This window comes from Podarcis liolepis (assembly GCF_965112155.1).
Source record: "Podarcis liolepis genome assembly, chromosome: 5".
In the NCBI taxonomy this organism is placed as follows: domain Eukaryota; kingdom Metazoa; phylum Chordata; class Lepidosauria; order Squamata; family Lacertidae; genus Podarcis; species Podarcis liolepis.
Genome location: NC_139556.1, coordinates 98156853 through 98171348, shown reverse-complemented (window position 1 = coordinate 98171348; position 14496 = coordinate 98156853). Strand labels below are relative to the sequence as shown.

General features: G+C 45.5%; 1 protein-coding gene across 6 annotated transcripts in view; it reads left to right on the top strand.

Annotated features, from left to right (window-relative positions):
- Nucleotides 1-9250, top strand: part of LOC310707305 (cytochrome P450 2J5-like) — a 36548-nt gene extending 27298 nt beyond the window's left edge. For 5 of the 6 annotated variants that reach the window (XM_083504323.1, XM_083504325.1, XM_083504328.1 and 2 more), the window contains 5 exons: nucleotides 1073-1249; nucleotides 4509-4650; nucleotides 5480-5667; nucleotides 7160-7301; nucleotides 8151-9250. In XM_083504323.1, coding sequence (XP_083360449.1) covers nucleotides 1073-1249; nucleotides 4509-4650; nucleotides 5480-5667; nucleotides 7160-7301; nucleotides 8151-8329 — 828 coding nt within the window. In that variant the 3' untranslated portion in view covers nucleotides 8330-9250. The remainder of the gene's footprint in view (nucleotides 1-1072; nucleotides 1250-4508; nucleotides 4651-5479; nucleotides 5668-7159; nucleotides 7302-8150) is intronic. The other variant, XM_083504326.1, reaches the window with a different exon arrangement.
- The last annotated feature ends 5246 nt before the right edge of the window (nucleotides 9251-14496 follow it).

Below are 14496 nucleotides of genomic sequence, written 5' to 3'. Positions count from 1 at the left end.
CGCGCGCGCCAAGTTCAAATGCAGAGGAAGGTGACGCAGTAAGCAGCCCGGAAAGGGAGCCAGGTCCTAAAGCCCGGCGCAAGGAGACAGGAGGGTCCGGGGGGTCAGCGTCAGAAGAATCCCGGAAGGAAGAGACCCCGGGGGGTAGAGGGACCCAGAGGAGGACAGTCAGGCGGAAAAGGTGGAGCCGGGCTAGGATATTAAGTTGGTGCACACGGGGCGGAGACTCAGACGGAGCTTCGCCGATCTAGCTACTAGACGTAGAGTTGCGCGCAGCAGCGTGAGAATGGAAACTGTAACTCAATAAAGACTTTTACTTAATGATCGCTGGCTAGCGTGATCCTCTGTGAGCTAGGATCTTCAAGCAGCTCTGACAGCACGTCAAAGTGCAAGTAGATAAATAGGTACCGCTCCGGCAGGAAGGTAAATGGCGTTTCCGTGTGCTGCTCTGGTTTGCCAGAAACAGCTTAGTCATGCTGGCCACAGCCGGAAGCCGGCTCCCTCGGCCTATAGAGCGAGATGAGCACGCAATCCCAGGGTCATCCGCGACTGGACCTAACAGTCAGGGGTACTTTTACCTTTTTATTTGGATGTATCGGTTTTTGTTCAGCTTTTGAAGAAAGTTCTTCAAGTAAAGTTTTGAACAATCTAATGAGTCTGAACAATGCTTCATTCCCAAAGGAGTCAGTTTTTATGCATCGAGTCACTTCAAACTGCACAATATTCAGTACTATTTTTCTAGAAAAAGAGGTGCCAGAACTCACCATGAATGCCTTCCTTGTTCTCTTAGAATGGCAATGGGACCAACCTGAGAGGTGCTAGAACTGAGTTCTGGTGAGTTCTGGCTGGAAAAAAAAGCCCTGGAAATACTGATACATGCAATATCTTCCAGTTCTGAACTTTTTGCCTTGCTCCTGAACCGCCATTCCCGAGCTTTATGTCTGCTCCCAAGCCTGTCCCTTGACTTCCCTGAATCCAGGTCTCTTCCTTAATTACAAGAGCCCAAACAGCCCAAATCAGGGATTACATTGCCAAAGCAACACTCACACATTTTCTTTTGCATTTCCTGCAGCTATACAACGCTTTCCCTTCACTGATGCGGCACATTCCCGGGCCTCACAAAAAGGTTTTCTCCTCCTGTGAATTCATACGTTCTTTTATCAGGAAGGAGGTAGAAAATTGCCAGAAAGGTGGGGTTTCCCAGGAGCAAAAGGACTACACTCACCTCTATTTGGCTCAGATAGACAAGGTAAGTTTCTGCTGGAGTGCCTGAATTTGGCACAGCTCATGAACCACTGAGACAAAAGCTGCCCACAAATGGCTGGGAAGCTGTGGCTTTGCAACAAGAAATTGTGTCTCTGTGGCGATCACACAGGGCCCCCGGATGTTTCATGATCTATTGACCCTGTGCCACCACTGTGGTTGCTTTCTTCGCTGCCACCACCCCGCTTCTCACGGGGACACACGGAGTCCAGACAGTAGTTAACATAAACAACTAATCAAGTTTATTTTTAAGTGCAGGAATAAGCGTATGGTTTCGGTTTATTTTTCTCTTGTCAGTTTCTTAAATCTTAGTTACTACAACTTCAAACTGAATTATTCCCAACTATCTGTCTAACTCCCTAACAATTCCTCTCACTCTCTCACAATACAACTCAACCAACCCACTGCGTATTCCACCCTCTTCCTTCTCCAACCCAAGCCTCAACTCCCAACTGACAACCCTCAACTCCCAACTGACAACCCTCAACTCCCAACTCCCAAACCTCAACTGTCTTTTCAAAACCTCCCACTCTATCTTTTACTCCCCCCTCACATTCTCACTGGCCAATCACATCACACCCATTTTTAACTCTTTCCTTGATGCATCCTAGGGGCAAACGCCACAGTCTCACACAAGACTTTCTTTCCCTAACGGAGCATAGCCTGTGTATTTCCTGTTACGGTGAAAATATCTTGTTCAAGGTGCTCCTACCAGACCCTCCAAGTATCCCTATTTTCCAGGGACAGTCCTGGATTTATGGAAGCCATCTCGGTTTTGTCCCGCTTTTCCTTAGGATGTCCCTAGTTTCATCAGAGAAATGTTGGAAGGTATGCAGTTATGCAACGCCCCCGGCTAAGGAGATAAGTAACTATGCAACCTTTAGAAGACATCTGAAGGCAGCCCTGTATAGGGAACATTTTTAGTTTTTAATATTTTATTTATATATGTTGGAAGCTGCTCAGATTGGCTGGCGCAATCCAGTCAGATGGGCAGGGTATGATGATGATGATGATGATGATGATGATAAATAGAGTGTTCCTATTTTCATTGGAGAAAAGTTGGCAGGTTTGTAGTACTGAACTATTAGAGCCCTATACAGTTCAGGACTAGGTTACTTGAGAGGCTGCCTTATCTTGTATATAGCCAGTAGGTCACTGCAGTCAATGGGAGAGTATTTCCTGAAGGTTGTGAAGAGATCCGAGGCCCTCTCCATAGCAACTCGGAGCTTTTAGCATGGTTGCCCTAGTTCTGTGGAACCGCATTCCTATCAAGATCTGACAGGCAGCCGTTATCCGCACCTCCTGGAAATAATTGTAGGCATTTTTGTTCCGACAAGCTTTTCCAGCTGGGCGAATAAGCCTCTTCCACGGATAAATATCACTTGCGGTGTGGTAAAGCAGCATTTAAATAGGCCAAACCAAATTAACACAATACAAATCTCTAAGCAGTTTACAGAAAAGCAAGGATTGGTCCTGTGTGTCAGCACCAGCATCCATTCCAGTCCACATTGTTTAGTATATTGAATAATATGGTACCGTTTTGGATAGAAGTCAACTGGGAGTGATGCAACACTCCCTGACGGTTCAGTATTAGTGATAAATGGATTATTTAAATTGTGCATTGTTTCTGAAGATTGGATGTTCTGGGTATGAACTCTCTCCACTGGCTGCTACTTTAAAAAAATTCCTTCCAGTAGCACCTTAAAGACCAACTAAGTTAGTTCTTGGTATGAGCTTTCGTGTGCATGCACACTTCTTCAGATACACTGAAACAGAAGTTGCCAACACTGGCCCCAAAAACATCACACATACCATCTCGGGACTATTTAATTGCTCATCGTCTAACATTGTGTATGCCATCAAATGCCAACAGTGTCCTTCAGCTCTCTATATTGGACAAACAGGCCAAACCTTACGCCAAAGAATAAACGGACATAAATCTGACATCAAGAATCACAAAACAGAGAAACCAGTAGGAGAACACTTCAATCTCCCAGGACATTCTATACAAGATCTCAAAGTAGCTGTTTTACTACAAAGGAATTTCAGAAATAGACTGGAAAGAGAAGCTGCTGAATTGCAACTCATTACCAAACTTAAAACCATGGAGAGACCTGGTCTGAACAAAGACATTGGATTCTTATCTCATTATACATGACTAAGCCATTTTTCACCTTCTCACCCCTTGCCTTTTCCTGTAAGACCCATTGTAGTCGTTAAGAGTCGTCAACAGGCTCATCTCAGCTACCTGCCAATCTCCCATTCCCACCACCCTTCTGAGTAATACCCCTCCCCACCTTCTCACTATATAGAAGGATCTGGCAACTTCTGTTTCAGTGTATCTGAAGAAGTGTGCATGCACACGAAAGCTCATACCAAGAACTAACTTAGTTGGTCTTTAAGGTGCTACTGGAAGGAATTTTTTTATTTTGACTATGGCAGACCAACACGGCTACCTATCTGTAACTGGCTGTTACTTGTTTTGTTTACAATTATGGCTTACTATGTTGATTTATAACAACAACAACAACAACAACAACAACAACAACAACAACATCCTCTACCTGCAGAAAGCTAGCCTGTCAGGGAGAAAGTTCTTACTCTGGCTTCTCCCTTGATATGCTGCTTTTCTGGGTGCAGAGGTATTTTTGACGCAGGTGGCACATACAGTCATGCAATTCTTTTGTTTGCTGCCTGCAGCTGCACAGTCCCATTATCAACATACCCATTCATTTGCCAGGCCACACTCATTTTTATTCCAGCCCCACCCACCACGGGCATGTGGTCCCCACTAAGTTGTCTACAAGGTAAGGTGGCCCTAGGCCTTGTTTCCCATCCTTGCCTTAACCGGCTCCCAAATCACAGGAATGGCTGGCGCAGTGGGGCAGGGCTGCGGATCTGACACCGAAATTGCTGCCGTTTACCTGGATGGGGCAGGACACAGGTGAGGTTGTGGGTACACAGGCCCAGCGACAGAGTGAATCTAGTGTTCCCGCTGGTGCACCTATGTGGCAGGAGGAGGGCTTCATGGTGCAGCCTCACCATCCTGGCTGCTGCCACCAAATCACAAAACCCCAAGTGTTCTTGCAAGCTAGGAAGTGAGGCAAGGCTTCCATGGAGCCAACAAAGGAGGTAAAAATTAGTCTCAAGAACTGCACACAGGGCAAAGGCAGCACAGTGGTTGCAACTGAGACAGCCAAGCTTTTGAGTACCTTGGGTTGAAATGTCATGCTTCTAATCCACAGGAGAAAATCGACTCCACAACTACGTTTGATGAAGACAACCTGGTACAGGTTATCTTTGACCTGTTTGCTGGAGGCACAGACACTCTAGTTGCCACTCTCTCCTGGGCTTTGCTTTTTATGGTGGCCCATCCCAATATTCAAGGTGAGAGGGGCTGTATGGTGCAAGTGAAGGATGCTTATTCTGTTCTATGTACAGAACAGCTTGGGAGGGGCGAAGGCTGTAGCTCGGTGGCAGAACCTCTGCTTTGCATGCAAAAGGTCCCAGGTTCAGTCCTTGGCATCTCTAGCTAGGGCTGGGAATGTCTAGAACCAGAATTGTAGAGTTGGAAGGGACCGCAAGGGTCTAGTCCAACTCCCTGCAATGCAGGAATCTTGTGCCCAGTGTGGGGCTTGAACCCACAACCCTGAGATTAAGAGTCTTATGCTGTACCAGCTGAGCTGTCCCTGAAACCCTGGAGAGCTGTTCCCTGTTGGTGTGGACAATATTGTGCTGGGTTGCCAAATAACATTAAGCAGGCCCAGATGTTAAAACAAAATTCTGGGGTTGTAATTGAGGGAAGCCCTATATATTATTTGATTGATTCTGCTTCAGTTTGTTCTCTGATGCTTCCCCAATAAGGGAAAAAGCAGGACAGAAAACCATTTCTTTCACATAGAAAGTGATGGGATTTCAGGAAGAAGTTAGAGGATATGCACTGATTGGAAATGAAGCAGCATGACCACCCCAAAACATTTGCAGGCACAGACATAATAGAAAGCATGATCATGTGTGACCGCCCCAATAGCAATGTGAGAACAAATCATCGTCAATGTGCAATAAAGGGCCAAGGGGCCATGGAGGGGCCAAGGGGTTCTCTTTCAGAGCTGTTTAGTGGCTGGCACTCTGGTGACCCTTGAGACAAGAGTGCTTCCCAAATACAACCTTCCCTCTGCCCACCTATGAATTGAAACACCTTTCCCCCCGCCCTCAGAGCAAGTCCAGAAGGAGCTAGGAAGTGCTCTCAGTCCCTCCAAATTGGTCTGCTATGAGGATCGGAAGCGATTGCCCTATACCAGTGCTGTGATTAAGGAGACGCAGCGCTTCAGCAACGTCATACTATTTGGGGCACCCAGAGTTTGTGTAGACGATATGAATGTGCTTGGCAACTTCATTGAAAAGGTACAGAGTGACTTCTACCACCACCCTCCTCTTTCCCAGGTTGAACGATTGTTTGGCAACAAGTTTTAGCTAGTGCAATTGTTGCGTTGGATTCCTCTGTTGAGTGGCATTGAAACTCACCCATTCACTAGTGCAAGAGCCCTTTTGTGAGCAGACGGAAAATGTTGAATATATATATCCTTAAAGACCTACCTTGGCTCCCAGAATGTTTCGGAGCACAATTCAAAGTGTTGGTGCTGACCTTTAAAGCCCTAAATGGCCTCGGCCCAGTATACCTGAAGGAGCGTCTCCACCCACATCGTTCAGCCCGGACACTGAGGTCCACCTCCGAGGGATTTCTGGTGGTTCCCTCCCTGTGAGGGAACCAGGCAGAGGGCCTTCTTGGTAGTGGCACCCACCGTGTGGAACACCCTCCCATCAAGTATCAAGGAAATAAACAACTATCTGACTTTTAGAAGACATCTGAAGACAGCCCTGTTTAGGGAAGTTTTTAATGTTTGAAGTTTTATTCTGTTTTTAGTCCTCTGTTGAGAGCCGCCCAGAGTAGCTGGGGAATAATAATAATAATAATAATAATAATAATAATAATAATTTGCTTGACTTACAGCATTCCTAGGAGTATAAATATTGATTTGGCTTTTATTGCAACATTAAGAATATATTTCTTTGTTCTGTGGAACAATTATGAAGTTGGCTTCCTTCTCTTACTCTGAAGAAACTCGTCAGTTTTATCATATTTGCTATTTCAAAGGTTTTGATCATTCACCCTCAGGGTCCTTGTTGCGACAAATTGTTATACAGGTAGCTGTCAATAAATTTGTGACCATTTATCTATCCTGATCTTTAACACAGCCAAATAGAGGCGTCCATTGGAAGTGAATACCTGGTAATTAATAATAATAATTTTATTATTTATATCCTGCCCATCTGATTGAGTAGCCCCAGCCTCTCCGGGCAGCTCCCAACAAAAAATTAAGAACACCATAAAACATAGCACATTAAAAATTTTCCGATACAGGGCTGCCTTCAGGTGCCTTCTAAATGTCAAATGCTTGTTTATCTCCTTGACATCTGATGGGAGGGTGTTCCACAGGGCAATTAATAATAATGTTCTGTGGCTGTGATCTCCTGGGTGATACGGATGCCGTTAGGCAGTTGAATGAGCCCTCCCACCCACTGCCTTTGCGTGGTCCCGGGCACTGGCAACCCATGCTATGACACTGCTCCAGAGGTCCTAGCATTTGCCCTAATAGGCTATTTGCTGGCCTGGGTGTAGGACAGGCTTCCTCAACCTCAGCCCTCCAGATGTTTTGAGACTACAATTCCCATCATCCCTGACTACTGGTCCTGCTAGCTAGGGATCATGGGAGTTGTAGGCAAAAACATCTGGAGGGCCAAGATTGAGGAAGCCTGATGTAGGAGTTCTCCACCTATACCTGTCTGACCAAGATATTAAGAAGTATAGCTAAACCCTCTTTTCTCTTCTTTGCAGAATACTCTGGTGATTCCTGATCTGTGCTCTATTAATCTTGATCCCAAGCTTTGGGAGACTCCTCGCCAGTTCAACCCTAACCACTTCCTAGATAAGGATGGGAAATTCACAGTGAGAGATGAATTCCTCCCATTTGGAACAGGTAAATGCACAGACTTTTAGAAAGCACAACTGCAAACTTGACCTGCGATATTGAACAGCAGTGATTGTTTTTAGGACAAAATCTTGAATGAGGAGCTGAGAAAATGCAGAGAAGCCATAACAGGCTTTTGAAAGTAACCCTTTAAATTTTCGGACCTGCTAGCAGAGGACCAGTAAGGAACCAAGACGCAATCAAATGCAAGCCTTTTAACTTTGTTCAGGCAACACTACGTGCCAAGCAATTTCGACAGAGGAGTCTTGGCAACACTCTTCTAAGTACAGGCTTCCCCAACATGGTGGGAAATAAAAGCTAGAGACCTAGCAGAAAATACATCTTTTTGCCTGGCATCTGAAGATATGTAATGGTGGTGCCAGGTGAGCCTCCCTGAGGAGCGAATCCCACAGGTGGGGAGTCACCACCGAAAAGGCCCATTCTTGTGGACCTCCCATGGAGGGGGAAACATGGAATAGAGCTTCAGATGACTATCCCAGGGTTCAGGTCAGTTCATATGGGGAGAGGAAGTTTTTGAGGTACAGTGGTACCTCAGGTTAAGAACTTAATTCGTTCTGGAAGTCCGTTCTTAACCTGAAACTGTTCTTAACCTGAAGCACCACTTTAGCTAATGGGGCCTCCCGCTGTTGCTGTGCCACCGCCGCACGATTTCTGTTCTCACCCTGAAGCAAAGTTCTTAACCCGAGGTACTATTTCTGGGTTCTTCAGATGCTTTGGTTGCGCACCATATGCAAATGTATACCATGCACTCTTAATTATGGAGTATTATGTGGCGCTTGAGAGAATGAGTGATGCAGGTACGTGATACTTATTTTCTCCTGTTTATTACTTCTGCAGGAAGCCGTGCATGTTTGGGGAAGCACATAGCAGAGGTGGAACTCTTTGTTTTGTTTACCAGCCTCGTGAGAGCATTTACCTTCCGGCTGCCAGAGGGAGTGAAGGAAGTGAACACTGAACCTGTAATAGCTGCTGTGATGCATCCCCGTCCATTTAAGCTCTGTGCTGTTCCTCATTAGGCTACAGCCCACAGAAGACCAAGGCTGGAGAGTTTAGAGTGGCTTATTGCTCACTGGGGATTTTTCAGCTCCTACTGCAAAGCTTTATACTTTACATCTCCATAGCCTGGTTGATCTGCTCAGTTTGTAGAGCAAGAGATTCTTAACCTCAAGGCTGTAGGTTCGAGCCCCATGTTGGGCAAAAATATTCCTTCATTGCAGGGAGTTGGACTAGATGACCCTCATGGTCCCTTCCAACTCTATAATTCTGTGATTCTGTAACACATGCATTGTTTCGGGAGAGAATTCAGGTAGAAATAAATGACAGAAATGGATGAAAGGATCTGAGAACAGTGGCAATGAGTGATCTGAACAGATGCCATCGTTCTAACACCCACATTCAGATTCGCCTGTTGAGGAGTAAAAGCACTGAGAAAAATGAAATCAATTTGCACCTGAGTGCAGATGGTCGCATTACATTTTATGTACTCTGGTTCATGATAAAAGGTAAAGGGACCCCTGACCATTAGGTCCAGTCGTGGACGACTCTGGGGTTGCGGCGCTCATCTCGCTTTATTGGCTGAGGGAGCCGGCGTGCAGCTTCCGGGTCATGTGGCCAGCATGACTAAGCCGCTTCTGGCGAACCAGAGCAGCGCACAGAAATGCCGTTTACCTTCCCGTCGGAGCGGAACCTATTTATCTACTTGCACTTTGACGTGCTTTCAAACTGCTAGGTTGGCAGGACTGGTTCATGATACCCAGGGACAAAATGCACACGCTTCTCATCAAATGTGAAAAATTGCACACGTGTAAAATTTAGCATGTGGCCCTGTAAAATAAAGTGTATTTTTACAAAAGCATTTTTCAGTCATGACTTGAGTATTTTTTAAATATAATTTTTATTAAACTTTCACTTTAAAGAATAAACAATAATTTCCAATATACACCTACCAATCTCATTCCCTACCGCTCTACTGAGCTTATGACTTCCCTCCATCCCGCCAACAAGCTTTCCCTTTTCAAATCTATATCTCACAGTTTAATCTTATTTTATAAAGTCCACGTCGTAGGATTTATTTCAGTCCTGCTAGTGTCTTCAAACTTCTACAGTTATTATTTATATAGTCAATGAATTTACTCCAGCCACTTTGGAATTTTAGTTCGTTGTGGTTTCAAATTCTGCAGGTCAGTTTTGCCAGCTCCGCGTAGTCCATCATCTTTGTCTGCCACTCCTCCATCGTCGGTAATTCCTGTAACTTCCACTTTTGGGCTAATAAAGTTCTCGCCGCAGTTGTGGCGTACATAAATAGTCTTTGATCTGCCTTTGCTGTTTCCTCTCCCATCAAGCCCAGCAAAAAAGCTTCTGGCTTTTTGGGAAAGGTATATTTGAGCATCTTTTTCAATGACTTCTGAGTATTTTAAAGGACTGAATATGAATTCTGTAGCTTCACTGGTACATGCTCCCTGTCTTTTCATTCACCCATCCATTCCAATTTGTCCTCAGATTTTTACATTATAAATTAGACCGGGGCTGACGTTGGAGTGGTGGCCATGCGCCGCCTTGATCACCTTTGGCGTGGTGGGAGAAGCATGTGAGATAGGTTGAGTGGTGTGGGGTGTGGCCACTGGTGAGCCAGTGAGTCTGGTGCGGGTTGGTTGAATTGGGGAGAATGTCGCGAGGGGCAGGCAGGTGCAAGTGTGTGCTTGTGACGAAAGGGAGAGAAGGGCTAACTGCCGTTGAATGCAATGAATGGTGGCCATTGCCTGAAGATTTGTTCTGCAGAAAGGGGAAGGACTTTCCCCGCGCTCTTGCTTAAAGGCTGGGTTCGGAGGCTGGAACAGCGTCTACGGCCATACTACCCTGAACACGCCCGATCTCGTCTGATCTCGGAAGCTAAGCAGGGTCAGGCCTGGTTAGTACTTGGATGGGAGACCGCCTGGGAATACCGGGTGCTGTAGGCTTTTGCCTCCTTTTGCCGGTCAGCCTGCCGCCCATTTCACGCCAGGCGCTGCTGCCTGCTCTTCCCATCTTCCTTTTAATTTGCTTTCCTTCTGACCTGCACCTTTCGAACCTGCTTTTCCTTTGCAAGGCCCTGCCCCCGCCCCCTGTTCTGCTCAGGGCGGCTTGCAAGCATTTAAAGTCACAGCTCAGCTGAAATCTATCAAGAGGCAGCAACTGTGGGAGGTGAAGTGCAGCACAGGAGAGCTGCAAGTGGAAAGCGTCTGCAGGACGGTCAGTTCAGTTGTATTCAGAGACAGCCACAAATGGACAGGAACTATGCAACGTGAAAGCTGCATGTGGAATCCTCCTTTCCTTTCTAACCTTTAAAAAGGAAATTAGAAGAAAAATTGAAAGAGCAGACAGCAACGCCTGGCATGAAATGGGCGGCAAGTGGAGGAGCAGAGTTCAAAGCGGCAAAGCCTACGGCACCCAGTATTCCCAGGCAGAATCCCATCCAAGTACTAACCAGGACTGACCCTGCTTAGCTTCCGAGCAAAGATGTGTTCAGGGTAGTATGGCCGTAGATGCTGTTCTAGCCTCCGAACCCAGTCTTTAAGCAAGAGCGCGGGGAAAGTCCCTCCCCTTCCCCCTGCAGAACAAATCTTCAGGCAACAGCCACAACTCATTGCATTCAATGGCATCACAAGCACCCAGTGTCTTAAAGCAGGAGCCTAGAACTCAAGCACCCATCCCCCTGGACCACAAACTCTGAAGAGGCACACCTGTCCCATTGCAACCCAGACAGATGGGCAGGATAGAAATAATAAAATTATTAATATTATTATTATTCCATCCTACGTGGGGCATCCTTTCTGTTTCTTCAGGAGCAGGGGTCTTTGTCTCCCTGCCCCTCAGTGCACTCTCATGAAGACACCCGAGCCTCATTCAGAAGCAGCTTGGGCCCTCAAGCGCCCAAGGCACACCTAAAGTGACCCCCCTTCCAGCCCTGAGGGGGAGGAGGTGGTGGCCGCAGTGTTTGGGGGTGGCTTGGAAAGGAAGGCACCGTGAAACAATATGTTTGAACCTTCACTAATTGGATTGGGATAACGTGGCCACTTTGTAGTCCTTTTTGTAAACTTGAGACTAGATTACTGCAATGTGCTTTCTGTGGGGCTGCCCTTGGCCTTGGGGCAGAAACTCCAGCTGGTACAGAATGCATCAGCAAGACGTACAGCTCAAATGATTTTCTTACGCAGTCCTTGCGCAACGGGCCTGGAAAAGTAGAGCACCTCCTGCAGAAGATCTTGCACATTGATTACAATGTTTGAAAAGGAAGTATGTCATTCCTATATGTTATGCCAGTGTCTCTGGATTCAATGCTAATTGTACCTAATTGTTATTCAGCAGAACACCCAAGTTGTTTTATGATGTTAATGATGACTCTAAGAACATGACTCTTCCAGGAGGAATCTAAAACTGACTCAAGGGGCCTCAGAATCTGCTCGGTCACTACCCAGGGACCTAGTTATATGCTAATTGCTAGCTTCAGAAAGGACTGCTGGCTTAATTTGCAAATGACTAGGCTTGCAACAATTGTTTACAGAGACTACCTGGATGTAATAGGAACCTATACACTGCCAAGCAATTTATTCTTAAATGGAAAAATGTGGATGTTGCATGACACATCTTTGCATATAGATTTAAAAGTGTATTTTTCTACATATGAGCTTTGGATTTGACCTTGCTTTGTTAGAGAGTGTTGGTGCATTTTGAAATACACATAAGCCCACACTTCCATTCGACATTTCAAGCCTCTTAGTAGGCTATAAAAACCTGTCCAGAAATCTGATGCAAGTAGGGTTGCCACCTTTGGTCGGGCAAAAGGCGTGGTGGTGAAATGGGGGGGGGGAGGGCTAAAAATTACTTTCACTGGTGCAGAATGAAATGACTTCAAAGGAATCCAAAGCAATTCCAATGCTGGTCATACTGATTGAGTAGACCCAATGAAATTTATGGAACTAAGCTAGCAATGCACATTAATTGCAATGACTCACATCCTCCCCACCTGCTGAATTTCTGCCTATCAGAAGGATGGTAAATGTAGAAACCCGGCCAAAGAAAGAAAGAGCGGGAGATAGCAACAACTTCTGTTTCTCTCCCCAACAGAGCTTTGCCTCCAACATGCCTTTCCATATAGCTGTTAATGATAATTCATTCACACACACACACACACACACACACACACACACACACACGCATCATAGTCAGACAAGTTCATCCAGCAACTAGGGTTACATCTTTTCTTGTCACAGATTTGAGGCTTTTTTTAAAAAAGCCATTTGTTATCTATAGCATTCATAGAATCACAGAATTGTAGAGTTGGAAGGGACCCCGGGGGTCATCTAGTCCAACCCCCTGCAACGCAGGAATCTTAATTAAAGCATCATTTAAAGCACTCTTATACCACTTTAACAGTCACGGAGTCCCTCAAAGAATCCAAGTTTGTTTGGAGACCCCCTAGTCTTCTCCTAGAGATATAATCCCCGGAGTCTTGGGCCAACCCAGTATTGCCTCTTTAAACAGACTAGAATGGCTTCCCTGAGCAGGTCACCATTTGCAGTTTCAGCCTTTGCCTAGAAGAAAGTCACAAAGTCCTAGCGATTCTGCCAGTCTCTGCTTCCTCCCCCTGCATTTGTGATATAAGGGGTAACAAGGCTGGTCTGCAATAGAGGGATATAAGAAGTGCTGGGGGGGGGGGGAATACTAATTTTATTTTTTAAAAAAACGCAACCAATTCTAACAATTGTAGGTGGCATGTGCCATCATAAAATATGCATTTAGTTCTGTGTGTGACAAGGGGGGGGGGGGAGAGCATCTTTCCAAAAACTATTAATTGGCAGGATTAATAGAGGACACCTCGTATTCACAGGCACCAGAGCTGCTGCTTCTGGGACAAAATGCTAATAACAGAAGTTCCCCTGGTGCGGGACTTGACATCTTTCCTCAGGGCCTGCAAGACAAAGCTGTTCCACCAGGCCTTTGGCCAGGGCACAGCCTGACTCCCTCCCTCGGCAATCTTCGCGGAGCTCTGGCCCAATGGTTGCCAGTGGCTTGATTTGAATTAATTTTATAATGAATGATTTTAGAGTGTTGTTTGTGCTGTATTTTTGTACTGTTTTATTGTTGATAGCCGCCCTGAGCCTGGCTTCGGCTGGGGAGGGCGGGATATAAATAAAATTTATTATTATTATTATTCATTATACACCTTTAGGTGCCAAGCAAAAACATTCCTTTTTAACCAGGACTTTGGTTGATTTGATTGACATCCTATGTCCTTTTAAAATGTGGTTTTATTTTGGGGGGGGGGCAGGGTTATTGGTTTTGTGGCTTTATACTTTGATTTTGTTCTATGAACCGCTCTTAGACCTCCGGGTATAGGGTGGTACAGTGGTACCTCAGGTTAAGTACTTAATTCGTTCCGGAGGTCTGTTCTTAAGCTGAAACTGTTCTTAACCTGAAGCACCACTTTAGCTAATGGGGCCTCCTGCTGCCACTGCGCCGCCGGAACACAATTTCTGTTCTCATCCTGAAGCAACGTTCTTAACCTGAAGCACTATTTCTGCGTTAGCGGAGTCTGTAACCTGAAGCGTATGTAACACGAAGTACCACTGTATATTAATTAATTAATTAATTAATTAAGTAAGTAAAAAAATAGAAGGCAGTGGACCAAAACAAAGAAAGCTCCCTTCCCCAAATGCCTGGCCATGTGTTTCATCTTACAAACAAAACAAAACAAAACAAAACAAAACAACAAAACAAAACAAAACAAAACAAAACACAAAACAAAACAAAACAAAACAAAACAAAACAAAACAAAACACACTCATTAGGCTGCTGCTCCACTATTGGCTATCCTGGAGCATCAATCAGCCAGCTATGAAGGGGAGAGTGGCCTCAACTTCCTAAGTACCTACCATGTTTAGTTGTGCATGAGAGAAGCAAGCTGGAGTGAGCACCCAAATGCCCACCTGGCCAACCCCTAGGTGTGGTTCTGCCAGCAGGGCTCTTATGGCACCATTAAAAAGTTTTGGAAATAGGAAGTTAGCAGGCAAAATGAAATAACAACACAGCACTTAAAGGATCATGACATGCTGCTGAACCCCTGTTTCGTATTGCTCAACAGTGGATGGAAACAGGTAGGACAGTTTAGCTATAAAGATAATATCGTTAGTCTGTTACTTGCAGC